We start from the raw sequence: 19,708 nt of genomic DNA, 5'->3' as shown, positions 1-19,708 counted from the left end.
TTCCTCTGGATATCTGGATATCAGTGCCCTCTTTAAATGATAAGGTCAGGATATTCTAGATGTTATAGTAGCAAAGAGGCTAGTAATTCCTTTGCTCTGAATACTCCTTTCTAACCTAGTTTTTCTTTTTTTTGTAAGTAATATAATTAAAATCCATGTTGTCTTAGTGTGACCTATTGTGAGGAAATTCTTTTTTTCTTTTTAAACAGCTTTTAAAAATTATTATGGAAATTTTTAGACAGAAATGTAGGGAGAGTAGTGTAACGAATACCCATATATCCTATCACCTAGATTTAATCATTAGTAAGAGATGAGGCAGTAGTATGGTACTTTTTTGTCTTAAAATTATACCTACTATCCAGATTCATTCTGTACCTCAGAATAGATTGTCCAAATTTGTTTGGTTCCTGTGGTAAGATTCCAGATAATGAGGGACTCATCTGAAACTTTATCCAAGTCTATTTGTTACCGAGTTCAGACAGTGGAAGATTCCTGTATCTTAAAGTAAATTACAGACATGGCATTTCCTCCGTGAATATTTCAATATGCATGTCTGAAAAATAAGCATAATTGTCTACATGACCACTCTATAATTTCACCTAACAAAATTAACAGTAATTCCCTAATGTCATCTATCATACTCAAATTTCCTCTTACAACTGTTTTGTTCAAACCAGGAACCAATCAAGGACCATGATATACAGATGTTTTATTCACTTTATTTTTTTATTGGAGTATAATTGCTTTACAACGTCGTGTTAGTTTCTGCTGTACAATGAAGTAGATCAGGTATATGTTTACATATATCCCCTCCCTCTTGGACCTCCCTCCCACCCCCCCCATCCCACCCATCTAGGTCATCACAGAGCACCAAGCTGAGCTCCCTGTGCTATACAGCAGGTTCCCACTAGCTAGCTATTTACACATGGTAGTGTATTTGTGTCAAACCTAATCTTCCAGTTCATCCCACCCTCCCCTTCCCCCACCCAGTGCCCACACGTCCGTTCTCTATGCCTGCGTTTCTATTCCTGCCCTGCAGATCCGTTCATCTGTACCATTTTTCTAGATTCCACATATATGTGTTAATATACAATATTTGTTTTTCTCTTTCTGACTTACTTTACTCTGTATGACAGACTCTAGATAAAAATGTGAGCTTTACATTTATTAGCATTAAATTTTATTTTATCGCTATTGCCCCATTGCGCTAGTGTAGGGATCTGCAAACTTTTTCTTAAAGGACCAGATAGTAACTATTTTAGGCTTATAGGTCATTTGGTTTTTGTCACAACTATCAGCTCTGCCACAGAGTCATTATGTAAACACATGAGCATGGCTATGTTTCAGTATGACTTTTTTTTTTTTTTTTTTTTTAACAAATCAGGCCCTGGCCCATTGCTTGTAGTTTCCTGACCCCTGCCTAACCTCTTATGATCTCTGTTTTTTTCTGTTAATGTGGCTGTTCTCAAGTTTTGTGTCAATTCACTAAATCATACTGTCTGGTTGTGATATTCTACTACCTGTGAATCCATTAAACAGTTATAGCTACCATTTAGTGAACACATGCTGTATGCTATGTACTTGACATAAATAATCATATTTAATCCTTAAAAGCCCCCGGGGAGATGCAGTGATGTTATCACTGATTTTCAGAAGAAAAAATTAAGACTTAGAAAGAGGTCAGGTAACTTACCCAGTATCACACACCTAAATGTAAACACTAAGTCACCCTACCCTTTTGTAAGGTTTATGCTGTACTATTAAACAGATATGAAAGAAGACCCTCTTTCTAAAAGGCTTTTGTCCATCTTAGTGTCATAGGCATGTGTTGAGAGACGATTGAGTAATCTGTTGGGATCAGGAACACAAAATGTCTCTTTCCTAAGCTGCTATTTTGGGGGCTTTATAAAGAATATGAGGTTAGTTTGGATGGCGTATCTTATTTGTAGAAGAATGATCTCTAGGACACCACCTGGGTTCACACTGTGTTTGCAGTTGGACTATATCCAGTCTTTCCCTCCTTCTGCCATTTCTCAAATCATGGACAGTAGTTCCGTGGTTAAACCTTTGAGGACCCACACCCACAGTATCCTCAGATGCAACTTAAGTACACTCAAAAGTAGCTAGAATCTACTTTTCTGTATTCTCATGTTTATTTTATTCTTTTGGCTTTTAGTTAGATTTTTAGGGTTATTTTTGCATTGTTTTTATAACAGTGTTTATTGTGCCCTTTTAGTTTAAAATGTCTTTCCTGGTGTGGAAAATTTTGAATGTAGTAGCCTCGGATGTAATTTGTCTTAAAAACCAGGAGGTGGCGATGTTTTCCAGGTGATGCTTTAAGGTTGTAGTTCGAATACCCCTGGAAAGAGGATCTAACTTGTCCATAAAAGTCAGTGAGCAGGGAAGAAGCTGTTTCAACTTCAATAATGCATTTTAATACAGTGCTAGAAATATGTTATTTCTTGAAGTAGGACAGCTTCAGTTTTCAACTTTGCTTTTTATTAGAAGGAAATATTTGACAAACACATGTTAGGCATTTACTTGAGAAACAGGACAAAACACCTTATTAAACCATGTCTTAACATTAGGCCTCGGGCAGTAGGGAAATTACCAAAGTCACTCTGTTGCCAATTCTCTGAATAGAATAATTGTTAACATTTTGGCATTTTTAATACATACAGAGATATGTAAACCAAAATGAACTCTATCAAACATATATTTATTTTTTACATTATGAACCTCCATCTACATCCATGTAGTTGTAATTTATAAAGTCTGTTCAGTAGTCTGTTATATGAGACTGCTATACTTTATTTAACCAATCCCTTCTAGATGGGCACTTAGGTTTCTGTTATTAACAGAATTGCAGTGTATAATCTTATTTATACTTTGCTCATTTGAATAATTTCTCAAGATGCATTCTTAATGATTGACTGCAATTCATCATATACACATATTTTTAATTATTTGAATACACACTGCCAGATTATCTCCTGTAGAAATTGTTCCAAATTGTAAGAGAATGCTCTTTTATTTACATCTTCATCAGCAGTGTTTGATGCTTACCAGTATAAATAGTGGTATCTCATTCTTTTAAGTTAGCACTTCCTCATTACCAGTAAATTTAAAAACTATACATGTCTAAAGGCAAAGAATTTCTAAATAAATAGCTAATTAGTCTAAGAAAAATAATAATGGAAATGTAAATATTGTTAGAATCAAGGGATAATGAAAACATAGTATATCCAACTTCAGATGTACCGAAAGCACTTGGTTATAATCGCCTTAAATGTTCATATGAGAATAGAGAAAAAGTTCAAAACTGAAGTATTAAGCATCCAACTTACTTTCCAATATAAGAAATTAGGAAAAAAATAGATCTGTAGAAGGAAGGAAATAACGAACATAAGGCAAAAAATTTAATAAAGAGGATCAACTAACTGCCAATAGTTTGTCCTTTGAAGAAACAAAAAATAGAAAAACTTTTCAGCAAGATTGATGATAGGAAAAAAAGCAGGGATAAATGATACTATGATGAAAAAGAGATAAGTATACTAAAGTTAAGTTTGTAAAATTTGTAAGAAAACCATGAAAAATTGTATGCCATAAAATTTTAAATTTTAGAAGAAATGGAAAATGTCCCAAGAAAATTTAATTTAGGAAAACTGATTAAAGAAGAAATAGAAGACATCAAATGTCTTAAAACTCTTAAATTGAATTAATATTTTAAAATCCCCCAAGGGAACAAGAAACAGGTCCACACAATTTTCAGATAAGGTCTTCTAAAACTGTCTTCCAGAGAATTTTTTTTAAAAAAAGAAGAAACCTCACTACAAGTAACTCAATTTCGTTTCTTTTTATGGCTGAATAATATTCCATTGTATATATGTGGCACATCTTCTTTATCTGTTCATCTGTCAGTGGACACTTAGGTTGCTTCCATGTCCTGGCTATTGTAAATAGTGCTGCAGTGAACATTGTGGTACATGACTCTTTTTGAATTATGGTAAGTCAGAAAGAGAAAAACAAATAGTATGTAAACACATATATATGGAATCTAAAAAAAAACAGTTCTGATGAACCTAGGGTCAGGACAGGAATAAAGACACAGATGTAGAGAATGGACTTGAGGACATGGGGAGGGGGAAGGGTAAGCTGGGAAGAAGTGAGAGAGTAGCACTGACATATACACACTACCAAATGTGAAATAGAAAGCTAGTGGGAAGCAGCTGCATAGCACAGGGAGATCAGCTCGGTGCTTTGTGACCACCTAGAGGGATGGGATAGGAGGGAGGGTGGGAGGGAGACGCAAGAGGGAGGGTATATGGGGATATATGTATGCATATAGCTGATTCACTTTGTTAAACAGCAGAAACTAACACAACATTGTAAAGCAATTATACTCCAATAAAGATGTTTAAAAAAATAAAAAATAAAAACAAGAAAAAAAAAAGAAACCAACCTAACTTGTCTAATAAGTGTAGTGTCACCTTGATACTCAAACCAGATAAAGACAGTCCAAGAAAGGAATATTATAGGCAAATTCTACTTACAATCATAGACATATCAATCCTAACTGAAATATTAGCAAACCAAATCCTTCAATGTATTTTTTTTAAAAACATGACTTACTGGGTTCAAGGACGTAATACATACGTCATGACTTTAAGAGGAATATATGAGAATGATAAAACTATTCAGCGAGAGTAGAGATTTTCTCCAAAGGGAAGGTATGAGCATGTAATTTGGGAGAAGTGCATGAGGAGACATCAATTGTATTGTAAATTTTATTTTTTAAGCTGGGTGGTAGGTACATAGATGTTCGTTTTTGCCATTTATGTATCTTAAATATTTCATGCTATAGTGTCAGCAGGCTTAACAGCTTTGTAAGTTTAAATGCCACTCTAAAATGCTATTCTTTTTTTGTGGATTTGCTTAAACACATTTCCCTTGGAACTGTACAAACAAGTTTAAAAAGTTTTATGTGTAAACCATCATGAAATATAGTAAAGTGTACTACATATGCATTTTCATGGATATTATATTAAGGGGCATGTAGGAAAGAAAAAGACTCTTAGCTCTTCTTCATTTATATGAAAATGAGTGGCTTTGGAAGTAAAGTTTCAGATTTGCTTTTAGTTTTTAAAAAAATTTTCCATGCCTAGTATGAAAAGAAATAGTTTGGAATTCTAGGTAGATGAGAAATTTAATATAGGCTAAAGATTGAAATGTTGGATTTTCTAGCATTCATTCACCAAATAGTAAGAGAACATTTACTATGTGCCAGATATGGTGCCGAGCCATGGGTGTGTACAAACATTTAAGATGTAGTCTTTGACTTTCAGAATTTAGTAGGTGAAATAAATGGTCCATATGTTTAACTGTAGGTACCATAATAGTTACAAGCAATTTGGAATATTTCTTCCCTAGTGGGAATTAATTGTCCCCATGTTTTTTATAGTAGTGTGTGTGTGTGTGTGTGTGTGTGTGTGTGTGTGTTTAAACTGTGTTTAAAAAGTTATGTGTGTGTATTTTTAGGAATAATCTAAGCCTTTTGAACTACTTTAAGAGGTAATCAATTCATTCCTCTTTAATGCTGACAATAAAGTTTCCTCAGGTAGAATTTTTTACCCATTGATAAATGATTTAGCTTCACTCAAAATTGAAAGGGGTATGATAGGCTGTCAGATGCTCTGTAGAAGTTGAGATTTGTCTCTTTCACTGGATTGCCATTTGAATTATCCTATTTAAAAGTGATATGAAATGCTTTAGCTTTAAGAAGTTAATCTTTGTTAATATTTAGTACTACTCTTGTTTTACAAGATAGATAAACTGCAAATGGGCCTTTTTTTTTTTTTTGATACTGCTTGAAAAAGGTGGAATCTTTCATGTAGTATGCCTTGCATCTTTTTTTTTCTTAAGTACTGACTTCCTCTTATTTTATCCTTGATTTAAAACCTATTAAAGCAATGATATATCTTCTGAGACTGTTTGACAGCTTACTCATATAAAATATGAATACTTCCTAACTTATGATGATCTATGCCCATGACTTCATTTTTAGAATTTAAGTTGCTGATATATAGAAACAGTCATCAATTTTGAATTAATTTCAAATTAATTAAGGCTTCTTTGCATTCTCAAAGATTTGCTTTACCCCTTCTTTCTTGACTTATTTTTTACCTTACATGTTATCCTTGTATTCTCTCCCAGACAGTTCAACAGTTTAATACTCAGGGTAGTAGATCTGAGTCAATTTGTTTTAGCCTGTTTGTTGTAAAAAGTCTATGAGAAACAGTAAATTTGACATAGTTTCTTCATATGTAATTTCTCTGTTACGTAGTGCTTTTTGTGGCCTCTTATCATGGGATGTGTGTCAGTCAGGCTGCATATAACTAAAGTCCACCATGGGGGCTTAAGATAGAAATTGATTTTTCTCTCACATTTGTAAAGTCTAGAATTAGAAAGTACAGGGCTAGTAAGGAGTTTCACAGTATCAGGAACTCGGGCTGCTTCTGTCTTACTATTCTTCCATACTCATCTCATAACCTCATGATCCCAAATGGCTTCTTGAGTTCCAGCTCTCACGTCCAGACTCCATGCAGCAAGAATGAAGAAGAGCAGAAAGGCAAAAGGGTCTGCGCTGGTTAATTTGGTCCCTCTAAGCAGACTTCTCAAAAGACACAAAACCATTCATTTTACATTTCTTTGACCAGTACAGAGTGACCCTAATAGATGTTGGGGTGAGCGGCCGGGAGCCTCTACCTCACAGTTATTTCCTAATTTTAATAGGAAAATAGCAGGTGGCTCAGTATCTGGGTTGTGATGTAATCGTGGGAAGTAACGCTAAGAAATCTCTGCTCTGCCTGTGGATTTGAACTTATTTTTATCCCTAATCACTGTTATTTTTGTGTTATTATTTTTCAAGTATATGTGCTAAGTACTTTTCATACACCTTATATAATTCCCATAACACTGTCTGGTAGGCACTGTCTATTCCATGTCACAGGTGAGAAAACCAAGACACAGAATGCATAACTGGCCTAAGTCCTGAGAACTAGTCGGTGGTGAGTCAAACATGGAGTCTGCACTTAAGATCACCACTGATAACTGTTTCTGTCCTCTGCTTATTAATCTGTCCACCTATATATCTATCCCTCAGACTCCACTGCCACCCCTGTCCCGCCTCTTGTACATAAGAATCATTTGAGGTTGCTCAAACATACACAAAGAACAGAGAAACAAAAAGATAAGCAGATTGAAGGGAATATAAGAGTAAGAAAATAGAATGACGTTGAGGTTCAAGTAATACACAGAGTTCAATGCTATATGATCCTGTAGAGATGCTAAAAGTTTCGGTCTGACTTCTCATTGTGTCCTGTCAGAAACTAAAAGGCAGGAAAACAAAACAATTTTTTTTATTTGGACTCTTGGCTTCTTCATGTTTTAGTCATATAATAACTTGAATCCTTAGTCATATAATAACTTGAATCCTTATAAAGAATCCTAGTTCATTTTCATATTGTGGCTTCAAGGAATTGTAAAGATAATTATAATAGTATTGTTACTATTTTCTGATTTTCTCTTTGTGGGGTACGTGAGCTGAATTACCATTACTTATTTTTTAAGATGTGGAAACTCAGAGAATATTTTAGCTGGACATGGATCATGTGCTTAGTAAAAACAAGGACTTGTTCTTATTTGTTTATAGAAATTCAAACAGTTTTGAAAAGATACATATTTTGGAAGATTGGGATCTTGATAAAAATGCTGTTGTGCTAAGTAACTGTTTGTTAGAGCTCCCCTGTACACACACAGGTTTGTGAGCTCCTTCAGGACAAAAGACCTTGCCTTATTCCTTTCTTCCTCCAGTATCCTCAGTGTATGGAGGTGTTCAGTAAGTGAATAATGAATGAATGACTAGTAAGTGAGAAAAGTCTGTTAATAAATGTTATAATTAATATTGCTGCCTCTTTAAACTTAAGTCAATGGCTCTACCCGAAAAAGCAGAAAAGTAGGTCATTCTTTTTATAGCCCTTGCAGGTTGTATGAGGTGGGTTATAGTACCATTAATGGTTGGACATTGGGACCACAAAGTCCAGCCCTTGAACATGGTGTGTTTGGAGAATGGCCATAACTGCGATACGCCTGGAGCATGGTGGTTGTAACGGCGAGTTGCTGCAGATACGTCTGGCAAGCTCCTGGCGTGTAAAAGTTACTGATTAATTTTAAGGAATGAAAGTTAGGTCCAGATTTGGAAGGGTTTTATATGACATGTTATCTTTTAAAAAGTGACATTCTTCGTGGGGAGAAGAAAGGATATGATTTGATTTGAGTACCATTTGAACAATAAGTAATGAGATCGACTTCTTGTATTTTAGTTTTCAAGATTACTTGTGAACAATATATTAACAAAACATTTGAGTTTAATTATTTTATTTTGTTTTATTTCTCAGGATGTGATCTTCGTGGTGGGAAGCTAAGTTTTTAAACTACCCCAATGGATGCAGACAGTGATGTTGCACTGGACATTCTAATTACAAATGTAGTCTGTGTTTTTAGAACAAGATGCCATTTGAACTTAAGGAAGATTGCTTTGGAGGGAGCAAATGTAATTTATAAGCGTGACGTTGGAGTGAGTATCTGAATTTTGTCGTGTGTGCTACATTAGCCTAATTTTATAGTGCTGTGAAGATACTAAGTAAACAATGATGACACTACCTTATACATTTATTATAAAAGTTAAGAGTGTGTATGAAGGCTCTGTTTAAGCTCTAAAAATCAGATGCCAGTATACCTTGATAAATTTTCATTAGTTCTTCATGGTAGAAACTAAGTAAAGATGAATTAAATTCAATTAAAAATTTCAGTGAATCACAATGAAAGGTTTTCAGGTTCATCCATAATGCCATCTTCACTTTAAAAAAGGAGCAAATATATCTGCTAAAAAGAGAGGAAAAGGCTTAATGCTGCGTTGGAACCTTAGCATGCCATATGGTAGAGAAGTCATTTTTTCTAGGAAGGTTAACTGAAAACTGAGTTGCTGGACGAGCTGGTAGTGCAAGACAGTTAAACGTAGAATAAACTCAATGTTTCTCAGCCACACACTTACGTATGAAATTTTATAATGTATTTTAGCTCAGATTTTATTTTGCATCTGTGGTAAATTTTGTCTCCCCAGATTTAATAGCTTTCTAGTTTGATAATATGGCATATGACTGAGAAAAGAAGGAACTAAAAATGTAACAAGAGTTTTAAGAAGAAATGTCTCATTCATTTATTTGCTACATATTCAGTAAACATCTCTTTTATACATAATGGCCATATAATAAATATTGCCATAAATGAAAAGCTGAGGTGAAAATTTAAATTCACATTTTTATCTTGGACTTTAGTCCTTGACCTATTTATACTCACACTGTAGGTAATTTCTTCTAAACCCATAGCTTTAAGTGCCTTTCGTTTCTAAGGAATCTAAAATTACATCTCCAGCTCCAGCATTCCTCCCGCATTCCGGATTTGCACATCGACCTTGAATATGTAATGGGCATCTCAGCTGTAAGACACAGTATAAAGTAGTGGCGGGCACCAAGAAGCAGAGAAAAGCAGGGTTAGAAATCAGGGAGGGGTGAAGGGATGGGTACTTTGGTGGAATGATCAGGAAAGGCCTCTCTGTGGAGATGACATCTGGTGAGAGACCTGAATGAAGGGAGAACATTGAAGGAAGAATATTCCAGATGAAAGTAAGCTAGGCAAAGCTCCTGAGGCGTGAACAAGTTTGGCATGTTTGAGGATGCATGCAAATTGCAAATTCCAGTTATGTGAACAGAGTGGAATGAGAGTTGGAGTGTGTACATCCTTGTGGTACATTGATTTCAAGTATACAATGAGAGATTTATACAGGCCTTGAATTTTTAATTGATTAAATGTCCTTTTGGATTAATACGTTCTTTGTGTTCAGCGTGGTTCTTGATTTCAGAATGGGTGATTTGGAGAACAGTTATTTCAGTCTTGGGTAAGCTTGGCGTAGTATTTAAACATGAAATGGCCACATAGAGTAGAACCGTGTGTGAAAATTAACACTGTGTAATCAGGTTGTTGGAGTTTTGGTTGTCTTTTTTTGCAGAAAGTATTAATGAAGCTTAGAAAGCCTAGAATTACAGCTACGATTTGGTCCTCAGGAAAAATTATTTGCACTGGAGCAACAAGGTAAATGTTACTTGGGTTTTCAGTTTTCATTTTTTAATTTTCCCCTCATGGGAAGGACATTTTTCTAGACTTAAAAACAAAATCACGCGTACAGTTTGTTGTGTTCCTCAGTATAAAATTTATTTCCTGTGTAACTGATCATCTTTTTCTTTCTTTCAAACCACAGTGAAGAAGAAGCTAAATTTGGTGCCAGACGTTTAGCCCGCAGTCTCCAGAAACTAGGATTTCAGGTAACGTTTTCAAAAGCTATCCGAGCTGCAGATACTCAAGGATTTATTTTTGTAAAGTTAACATTTTTTTTTTAACGGACTAAAGAAATCTCCACAGAAAGTCCTCTTACGACTGACCTTTTTCTACATTGTATAATACCGTCCTTCAACACAAAAATTTAGTGGCAGACCTTGCCCGTGTGGGTATTTGTAAGGAATCCTGGCTTTTTCCCAAATCCTTTCCCCATAGAGAGAGAGAGAGACTTGTTTCCTTACAGATTAACTGCCTTTTCAACTCTTTACATTTTTCACTTCTCACCAAAAAAAAAAAAAAAAAAAAAAAAAAAAAGTTCTGTTTTTGATCATCACAAGAATGCTGTATCCGGATGGTGAGCGGGAGCTGCAGGACCCCGTTGACACGGACACGCTGGTTAGCAGGCTCTCACCCTTGTAAAATGACTGTTACTAGCAGGCCAGCCTTATCAACTATAATTTTGTAGAGGCATGCACTTGAATAAAATTAATACATATCCTGGACCTGCCAGGTCACTTGGAAATGATGAGTAAATGCAAGAAAAAGATGAGCTTCAGTTCCTGAACAGGCAGCCCAGGCAGTTTGGGATTTTGGGGGTGACTTCAGTCTCCTCTGAGGTGAAAGGTGCTAGGAAGGCACTGAGGTGCTGGGGGCGGGGCGTGGGGGTGTTGGTGCTGGGTGGGGGTGCAGGATAGAGAGCCATGATTGACAGTGGGGCCACTGTGCACGTGTTGTGACTTTCTCCCACTGCCTTGTGCCAGTACTGAGTCGGAGGATAGTTCATCCAGATTTGTGGTTTTACTAGGGACAGTTGAAAAGATGACAGGGTAAAACCATTAAAATCTTGGTAGGAGCGGCTGAAGTTATGCATATTGAGAGGACATTATTTGCAGCCTTGGAGCCTCTTTTCTTAGCATAATATTAGAAATGTTGAGAGAAATCCCAGTGAGTTAAAAACACAATTCTATCACACTATTCCTCATTTTGTCCCCCAAAAGAGACACACATCTAACTAAACTCGCAGAAATGCCATTTTACCTGACTGCATATAAGAAAAAGTCTGGCGTTTGGAGCTCAGTATCCACTGCTTTCTGAGTTTTAAGTGATGGCTTTCCATTCTGACACTTCAGACTCTGCTTTAAGTTTTTCCTTACTGTTCTCCCTCTTATCCCAGTAGATTAAATATTAAATGGGTTTAAAGTATTGAAAAATTAAACTGAAATAAGATTCAGAAGACCCCAGATGTAGCGCTTTGATCATGCAGTTATCTCAGGCTTTGTTTATTTTTTTAATGAAGTTTTTGAGCCCTTTTCCCCCCCTTTAATTATAGCATTAAGGAGTCCCCGATAACTTAAAACACTAAATCCATGCTTTAAATGTTTCTGTTTATCTTGTTTGTTCTTATATTTAAGGATTACAATTCAATGATTAAGATTGCCATGATGAGCAGATTTTTTTGTTTGTTTCAAAATAATTCATTCATTTTACTTCTCTCCTAAAGGTAATATTTACAGATTTTAAGGTTGTTAACGTTTTGGCAGTATGTAACATGCCATTTGAAATACGTTTGCCAGAATTCACAAAAAACAATAGACCTCATGCCAGGTAGGTCTTTGAAGAATCAAGATAACTTAACAAATTTGAAATTACTTGTCAGGCTATATGTATTTATATTAATTTTGGCTTTTTTTGCATAGTTACGAACCTGAACTTCATCCTGCTGTGTGTTACCGGATAAAATCTCTAAGAGCTACATTACAGATTTTTTCAACAGGAAGTATCACAGTAACAGGTATTTTATGATATTGAAACCAAGCTTGTCAATTATGGATTAAATGAGATAAGAGGTGACCATACCAAAATAGAGATAAAGTCTGCTTTGTCCCTTTTAGCCACTTCTGCCCTTCTAGGGGAACCAGTCTCCTCACTTTTAATGCAGTAGATTAGTTTAACCTGCTTTTATATACTATTTTGAAATCTTATGTATACTATTTTGTGTCAGTCTTCTTTATCTTCATCATTACCCTAGTGAGATTCATCTGTATTGCTCCATGTAGCTGTAGATCAGCCATTCTTACTGCTATTTAGTACCCAGTATGTGAATATATTGTTCCATGGGCATTTGGATAGTTTTCAGTTTGGAATTAAAAAGATTCTAGTATGTATTTTCATATATGATTTTTAAGTTTATGACATCTTGCATTTAAATACTCAGGAGAAACCCATTCTATGAACTTCATAGAGGTTTTACATGAGCAAAATATTCATATATAATTGGTACCTATTTGGTGTGTTTTATGTGTATTTTGTTATATCTTTTGAATTGTTTTAATTAATTGGAAGGGGTAGTTTCAGAATACTAGGTAGGCATAGATGTCCAAGGGTAGTATTAGCATGCAGGATGATTTTTTTAATGGTACTATGGTTATAAATTGTTCAGAGACATTACTTGAGAGTCAGACCCAACCTTTGGCAAAACTGAGTTAAGGAAAATTTCTGTAGTGTCCTTGAATTTTCTTTTTATTCCTTCAGTCCTTAGAGGAAAATAAAAATTATTGACACCTGTAAGCCTTCAACGAAAAAGCTTTAGTTCTGATTCAGCCATGGATTTTCACATCTTCCTTGGAGACTTAAAGGCTCTTGCCAGAGTCATGCCTGAATCTTAAAAATGGGGGAGCAAGTCCATTTCTTTCCTTCTTTGGACTCTCTGTTTCTACACTTTGGAGCCCAGACCTCACAGAGGCCTCCAAATCTATTGACAAGTCCCTACTAAGTATGGAAGAAAATAATGCATATGTAAAATATATATTAATAGATTTAAACAACATAGTAGCAAACTGAAGACCATTGACCTGGTTAATTAGTATGCATTATATATTAACCTCTGGAATACCCTATGAACTGTTAATTCAGTGGCCATATACTGAGTGAGTGGTACCCGTGGGCAAAGCTCTACTCTGTGGAGGGACTGAGGTGAGTCAGGAAGGATCGGACCAGGGTAAGACATGGTCAGTACCTTCAAAGGGTTCACAGTGGATGCATATGTATGTTTTTTAGGATCTTTCAAAAGGTAAGTTTACGTTAGTAGAAAAAACGTATTTATTCAGAATAAGTTTTATAAAAATATTTTTTCATTATCCTTTTTAAATATTTGTTTAGCTATTTAGATGAAAGGCTACATATTTTTCAAGTCCTAGCATTATATAGATTAATTAATACATAGCATAACCTCATCCCCTGGTGCTTTTTTTTTAACGGGCAGAGTAAGCTGTAAGGGTGAATGGCCAGATTAGTAATAAACATGTGAGTACCAAATAGTAGTAAATTTGTGGGGATGTTTAGACCGTGCAGTTTATAACAGCCCTCTGGTTTCCCAATGCTCTGGTAGCAGCTTTGTTTAGCTCTGCTGGGTACCTCGATACTCCTGAGCTTCAGTCGTAGCCTGACCAAAAGCCAGACTACAGTGACCAAAAGCATAATAGTTGTGTAGTCCCGCTTGTTGTTCCTTCCTTCAATAAGCATATTACGGTACTTTGTGACTGTCTGTGTGGTTTTTTTATATACTCTCTTTCCACAATGGTGTCCTAAAACAAGATGAATATCATCATTTTGTGTTTGATTCCCTTTAATTGTCCATAAAAAATCTTCTCTTGGTTCTTGCTGTGACTGTGTGTATAATTATGTAAGTGTCGATTTTTTTAAAACAACCTGATAAATTCTAAAGTACTTGGTTATTTGTAATTCTGGGAAATCAGCTTTTCCTAGTGCTCTTTTGCCTCTTCACACCCCTTCCTCCATTGTGTTGTTACAGGGCCCAATGTAAAGGCCGTCGCTACTGCTGTGGAACAGGTATACCCATTTGTGTTTGAAAGCAGGAAAGAAATTTTATAAGTCATCACGTAATTGGTTAGAATCCCAAACTGAGCACCTTTTAAAACCTGCTGCACATTGGACTCAAAACACAAGGAAAACTGGACCAACAGTAATTGAGGAAATAGACTCTTTTATTCATTCATGGCTACAGTGTAAGCTCCAGTCCCTTTGGATTTTATTTCAAACCTTGCTGTAATATAAAAAGGAAGTTTACAAGACATGACATTGCTGCTTTTACAAAAGGACATTCTATTTATTTTCGCAGTAATTTCATGTCCCCACGAGCAGAGCTGTCACAGTGTGCACTACCTTAAAGTGTTTTGTTGTTGTCATTATTTTTTTCCAGTTTGAGCTGATGTGTTTTATTTGTGAATAGTCTTTTACATTTTTGTATGCTGAACATGGGCACCAAAGAACCTGTAAAAGTTATCTTTTTCAATTGAATGTGCACAAATAAAAGTTTGGAAAAGATCACTCTTCATATCCATTCTATTCCCCATTTTCTATTTTAACAAAAATTGTATTCATAATTCTTTTTTTTTTTTAATCTATGCAAGCTTAGACTTTTGCTAAAGTGTGTTGGCTTCTTTTTGAAGTGCATTTTGTAAATACGTATATGCCACATGTGTATAGTATCTTTTAATGCTCTGTTACCAAATATCAAATAGGAATTTTTTTCTTGCAGATTAGAAATAAAAACATGTATATAAATGCTAGGGAACTGGAGTAGAACTTTATAAATTAAGCTTAATGTTTTATGTTGCTAATTTAACATGATAGAAAATGTTAACTATCTTTTAAAAGTCGTAAAGTTGTAGTTTTAAAAAGAGAAACTCTTACCTACAAGATGGAATATAAGAAAGAAGCTGTGATGGGTTGTACCTCATATGTACCTTTGTTATTCTGGAAAGACTCAACTCTGGTTATAGGAAAGTATAAATCTTAGGTTGGTACTCAAGGCTTTACTAAGAGTCTTGTCAGAAGTTGAAACATTGTGCTGTTTTAGCAAGAAGTGCCCAAAAGCTGACTCTGTGCCACAGTGTAATTATACTACAGTTCAATTTGAACTTGAAAGCCATTTTGCCAGATAAGTCTTTCCCCTTGCTGTGTCTTATTTAATGAAGCTAAAGTGCGACTACTCAGTATATGGGATTGCTCCTCTTAAAGTTATAATAAATATGCGTTTGTGAAACAGTGGCTTTCTGGCTCACCCATGAGCCCAGGAACGGTAATACAGGATCAGGCTGCAGTGGTGCTTGGCCCTTTGTGTTTAGGAGTTTAGTATAACTAACAATGATTTTACCGAGAAATAAAGCTGAGTGGAGAGTCGTATTAGCTTCTCAGTTAAAATTAATAGAGGTAATAGTACAACACAATTTTCCCCTAAAACCTTGAATTTCCAAAATGTTTTGAAACCTTTGTGAAAAATTGGAACATCTTAACCTCCATTTTCCCTACCATATTCTAAAATCTTGAAAGCTGCACTGAACAATACATATTATTTTTTATGTTTATTTTTATCTTCTTTCTTCTCGATGCCTTCCCCTACCCTGCCTCTCACTCCCTCATAAGTTGGGGCCAATGGCTTTTATATTTTCTTTCTTAGGAAAGACTTATATGTGATTTTAAGACTTCTTTCTCATTTTTTACATTTGTGTTTATTTGCTTCATTTTGAGATCCAGTGGGATAGGCAACCTCAAAAAATATACAGAATAAAATTCAATGCAAGTTATAGGTTCTGGGCAGACTGCTTCAAAAATTTGAGGTTTTCCACTTAGATTTAATTAACAGTAATTAAGTGACCTCCTGTTTGGCAGTGTTCACAAAAAAGAAATAGCGAAAAGAGGGGGGAACATGATTATATAGCCAAGGTGCAGATCCAGATGTTTGTTGTAATATTTTTCAGTATTCGAGTGACTTGAAAACTATGTAGATCAGTAGCTCATCAAAATGCTTTTTCAGAAAAGAGGGAGAAAGACAATCTGACTGGGTCTGGTTTCAGGGCTGCTTGCTTGAGTATCGCCTGGCAAAGTGTCATGGGTGACCCACTATACTTAACAAAGCTGGTAAGAAATGAGTGTGTCTGATGTCTTCTGGCTTTTCACAAGTGCTGTACATTTTTTTTATAAATAAAAACTGTGAATATATACATATAAATTATAAGTATTCCCCCTTTTTTATTTTTGAAAGTCAAAAAACTCTGGGTCCGTATTGGGTAAAATTTAGTTTGAAAACAGAACTGTTTCATTATAGATTCTGGATAATAAAAGAAAAATACAAGAGAGTATTTAAGATACTGAAGTTGAAATCACTTAGTGATAAACCTACTAGGTTTATAAACAGTTTCCTGCCCATTTATAATGTATGGCTAAGCCAAGAGATAGCTAAAGTATATACAGTATTTGAACTGCACAGCGAAATATGTAACAGTTTTGTTAAATATCTGACAATCTGTGATGCTTGGCAAAGAAAAAAAGAAATTCATATTGATTACTTGTCTTGACCTTTTTTAATCTCAGCGTATAATTGCACTGAAGGTTCATAATAAATGTCTTAAATTGATCCTCTACAGAACACACTTTCCCTTCTTCCAAAACAAGTGAACAATGCATGTTCCAACTTGCATATGAAATGTACCATGCAGAATGAAGTCTGCAAATCTCCCTTCCTCATAACTTCCCCTGCCAATTTTAATTTAGATAGTATGTTTCAGCACCAGGACTTTTAGTCATTCTCCTGAGTTCCTGATAATACAGTTTTACTATTGCTTACATAGGTTGTAGTCAGATCACTTCATTATAAGGGAATGCAGTAGATCATATTTCCTTATATCAAACTGGGACAGTTTGTTATGGGCCAATAGAAAAATTTCAAGCTGAATAAAAAGGGCTTTTGACTCTTAGGATTCTCCTTTCTTCAGGTTAATCATATTTTTGTATTCTTTTTCAAGTTAGGTTGTTCAGTACTTTTTGTGTGTGTCTCCCATAGCTTATAATATTAGTCATTTAATGGGTTACTGCATAAGTGGTTTGAGATTCTTTATTGTAGATTTTCTATCATCGTATCCAAATTCTATTGGTAAAATGCCTCCCCACATCTTAAAATTCAACTGGTGAAATACAGAAGAGAGCAATCCATTGTTGTGTGGGTGAAAACCCAAGTTTCTGGTACAGTCGGTGATCTCTGTTTCATCATAGAGAAGACCATACTGAGGGAATTGTCCCGATGTTTGGATGTCATTTATTATGTTTGCAGGCATCTGAAAGTCAGCATCAATTATAGCCTGTAGGCCATAACCTGAGGTAGTGATAATCCTGAGGAGTGCGAAGAATCACAGGAAACTATGGATCGCTATTAAGGTATCATGAAAGCCTTACAAAGAGAGAACTGTATAAGCTTGACTTAGTAACTCAAACCTAATTACTTACAGATTTGGATAAATAACCTAATGGCCTGACTCCTTTTCTCGTGTTTTACTAACAGCTACTTCTAAATAAATATGGTCCCAGGATTTTGAAATTGTCCTTTCTATTCGTATTTTTTAAAAATGGATGGAAAAGTGCTTATTTTTCTCAACTGTTGCAGAGTTGTTTCTCTTAATATTTTATAATACTAATACCAAATTCATAAAAGGATATTTCGAATTACATTGTAGTTCATAATTCATAAAATAGGATGTATAATCTTTATACTTGTTCAACTGTAATTAGAAATTATCACTAAAATCCTAACCAGGACCCTATCCTAACCTAGAACATGTTTGCAATTGTCCACATTGTGTCCTGGTTCTTTTTTACACAAGACCCAGTGCAGGTAGTGTCTTGGTAGGCAAAAAACCATAAGCTTATGTTCAGACAACTTCTGTGTCTTAATAATAAAGCCGCAACTGGCCTCTATGCATACAAACCTTAAGGTCAAAGTTGTTCTCATCACTAGTTCATAGTCTTTCAAAGGCTGCTCTGTGAAGAAGGTGGAAGAGAACCAACCAGTATTATTTTTTAACCTGGTATTCTGCTCAGAGTAAGAAAGGGGTCACTTGGGACCTTGTTCCTCACCTACCTTTCATGGTTCCTTTTTGGGGGGGTAGAGATTAAAGATTGTCTCTATAATTTCAGGGTGTCCCTTTTAAACTAGCTCTGTGAAACTGAAGAGAAAACATGGGAGTGGCCAATATGTATTGGTAGGAAGACACCCTAAATGTTCTCATACTGTATGAACATTTGTAAGGTTTTGAGGCCATTAGGTCTCTGGAGAAAGCTGCCTAGGCTGTCCCCTACCCCGTAGCTTTTTAGACTCCAAGAACTGTTCTTGGGGTTTTCTTTTTTGAAGCTGTTTTGGCACTAATTCCTCTTGGTGATGACTCATAAAACAAATATTGTTTTTCACATAGTTCCTGAAAGAGAAAGAGGCACTAATGAAAATGTCATTCTTAATTTACGGTATTTGAAAATGTGCAGGCTATAATTTTTTAAATCACCCTGGGGCTTTAATGTTTTAGCTCTGCAAAAAAAGACCAAGGTTTATTGCAAAGTTTCCATGTGTCATGAAATTCAGTGCACCACAGACCTTTGATCAATCTCATGCAAAGGGTAAGGTGGGGTGCCTTCTCAGAACATAATCACGGCATTCCTGTCTGCAGGGAAGGATTCCAAGGATAGTCTAACATAGAACTACTGGAGATTACATCCCAGATCCTCTTTAATGTCTTCCCTTTTCTCAAACTCTGCTTACCAATATGCCTATATTTATATCTACATATTCTGCTTTCTGCATTATCCCCTTGCCCCTGCATTAACGAATTCATTTCTGCAACATTATTCCCATCAGCGTAAAAACATGCTCTAGTATTTTATGTTTATTTAAATAAACACCTTTGAACCTCTCTCTCTCCTTTCAAATGTCCTGTCCTATAATTTAACCAGTTCATCGAGTGGCTACAACATGCCAGGTGCTATGGATGGAAGAGATAAAGACTCTGGCTTTCAAGGAGCTTACACCTTAACAGGAGCCAAGCATGTAAGCATATAATTTCAAGTAGTAAGAGTGCTAAGGAGAAAAGTAAACCAAGAAAGGGAAAAAGAATGACTTAGTTGGGGTGTGGGGGACTGTATCATACTGCTGGCATCTCTAAAGATTAGGTGACATCTGATCAGAAACTGGAGTGAAGTTAGGGAGGGAACCACGTGAAGGATTGCAGCTAAGTGCTGTGTTGCGGAAAGTCCGATATGGCTAGAGCATGGCGAGTACATGAATGACAGACGTGAGGTTGGAGGGGAGGGTAGCAGCCATAGTTAAGAAGCTTGAATTTTATTCAAAATGTAGTAGGAGCCATGGGATTTTGAGCTGAGGAATGACATTTTTAAGATCCATGTAGGGACTTTC

General features: G+C 35.6%; 2 protein-coding genes across 3 annotated transcripts in view; one reads left to right on the top strand and one right to left on the bottom strand.

Annotated features, from left to right (window-relative positions):
- The window catches only part of TBPL1 (TATA-box binding protein like 1), a 29,240-nt gene extending 14,441 nt beyond the window's left edge, over window positions 1-14,799 (top strand). Inside the window, exons 2-7 of the mRNA XM_068551250.1 lie at window positions 8,457-8,635; window positions 10,127-10,209; window positions 10,376-10,439; window positions 11,954-12,057; window positions 12,150-12,244; window positions 14,264-14,799. Of these exons, the coding sequence (XP_068407351.1) occupies window positions 8,501-8,635; window positions 10,127-10,209; window positions 10,376-10,439; window positions 11,954-12,057; window positions 12,150-12,244; window positions 14,264-14,343 (561 nt within the window). The 5' untranslated portion in view covers window positions 8,457-8,500 and the 3' untranslated portion in view covers window positions 14,344-14,799. The remainder of the gene's footprint in view (window positions 1-8,456; window positions 8,636-10,126; window positions 10,210-10,375; window positions 10,440-11,953; window positions 12,058-12,149; window positions 12,245-14,263) is intronic.
- The window catches only part of SLC2A12 (solute carrier family 2 member 12), a 76,473-nt gene that overhangs the window by 2,441 nt on the left and 54,324 nt on the right, over window positions 1-19,708 (bottom strand). The window contains exon 5 of one of the 2 annotated variants that reach the window (XM_068551247.1): window positions 16,826-18,719. The exons of the other annotated variant lie outside the window; for it this stretch is intronic. Within the exon in view, the coding sequence (XP_068407348.1) occupies window positions 18,566-18,719 (154 nt within the window). The 3' untranslated portion in view covers window positions 16,826-18,565. Of the gene's footprint in view, window positions 1-16,825; window positions 18,720-19,708 lie in introns of those variants that run through there. 2 annotated transcript variants of the gene reach the window in all.

This window comes from Eschrichtius robustus, chromosome 9 (assembly GCF_028021215.1).
Source record: "Eschrichtius robustus isolate mEscRob2 chromosome 9, mEscRob2.pri, whole genome shotgun sequence".
NCBI classification, from domain to species: domain Eukaryota; kingdom Metazoa; phylum Chordata; class Mammalia; order Artiodactyla; family Eschrichtiidae; genus Eschrichtius; species Eschrichtius robustus.
Note: the sequence above shows the minus strand (reverse complement) of the source record. Positions and strands in the feature narration are given on the sequence as shown.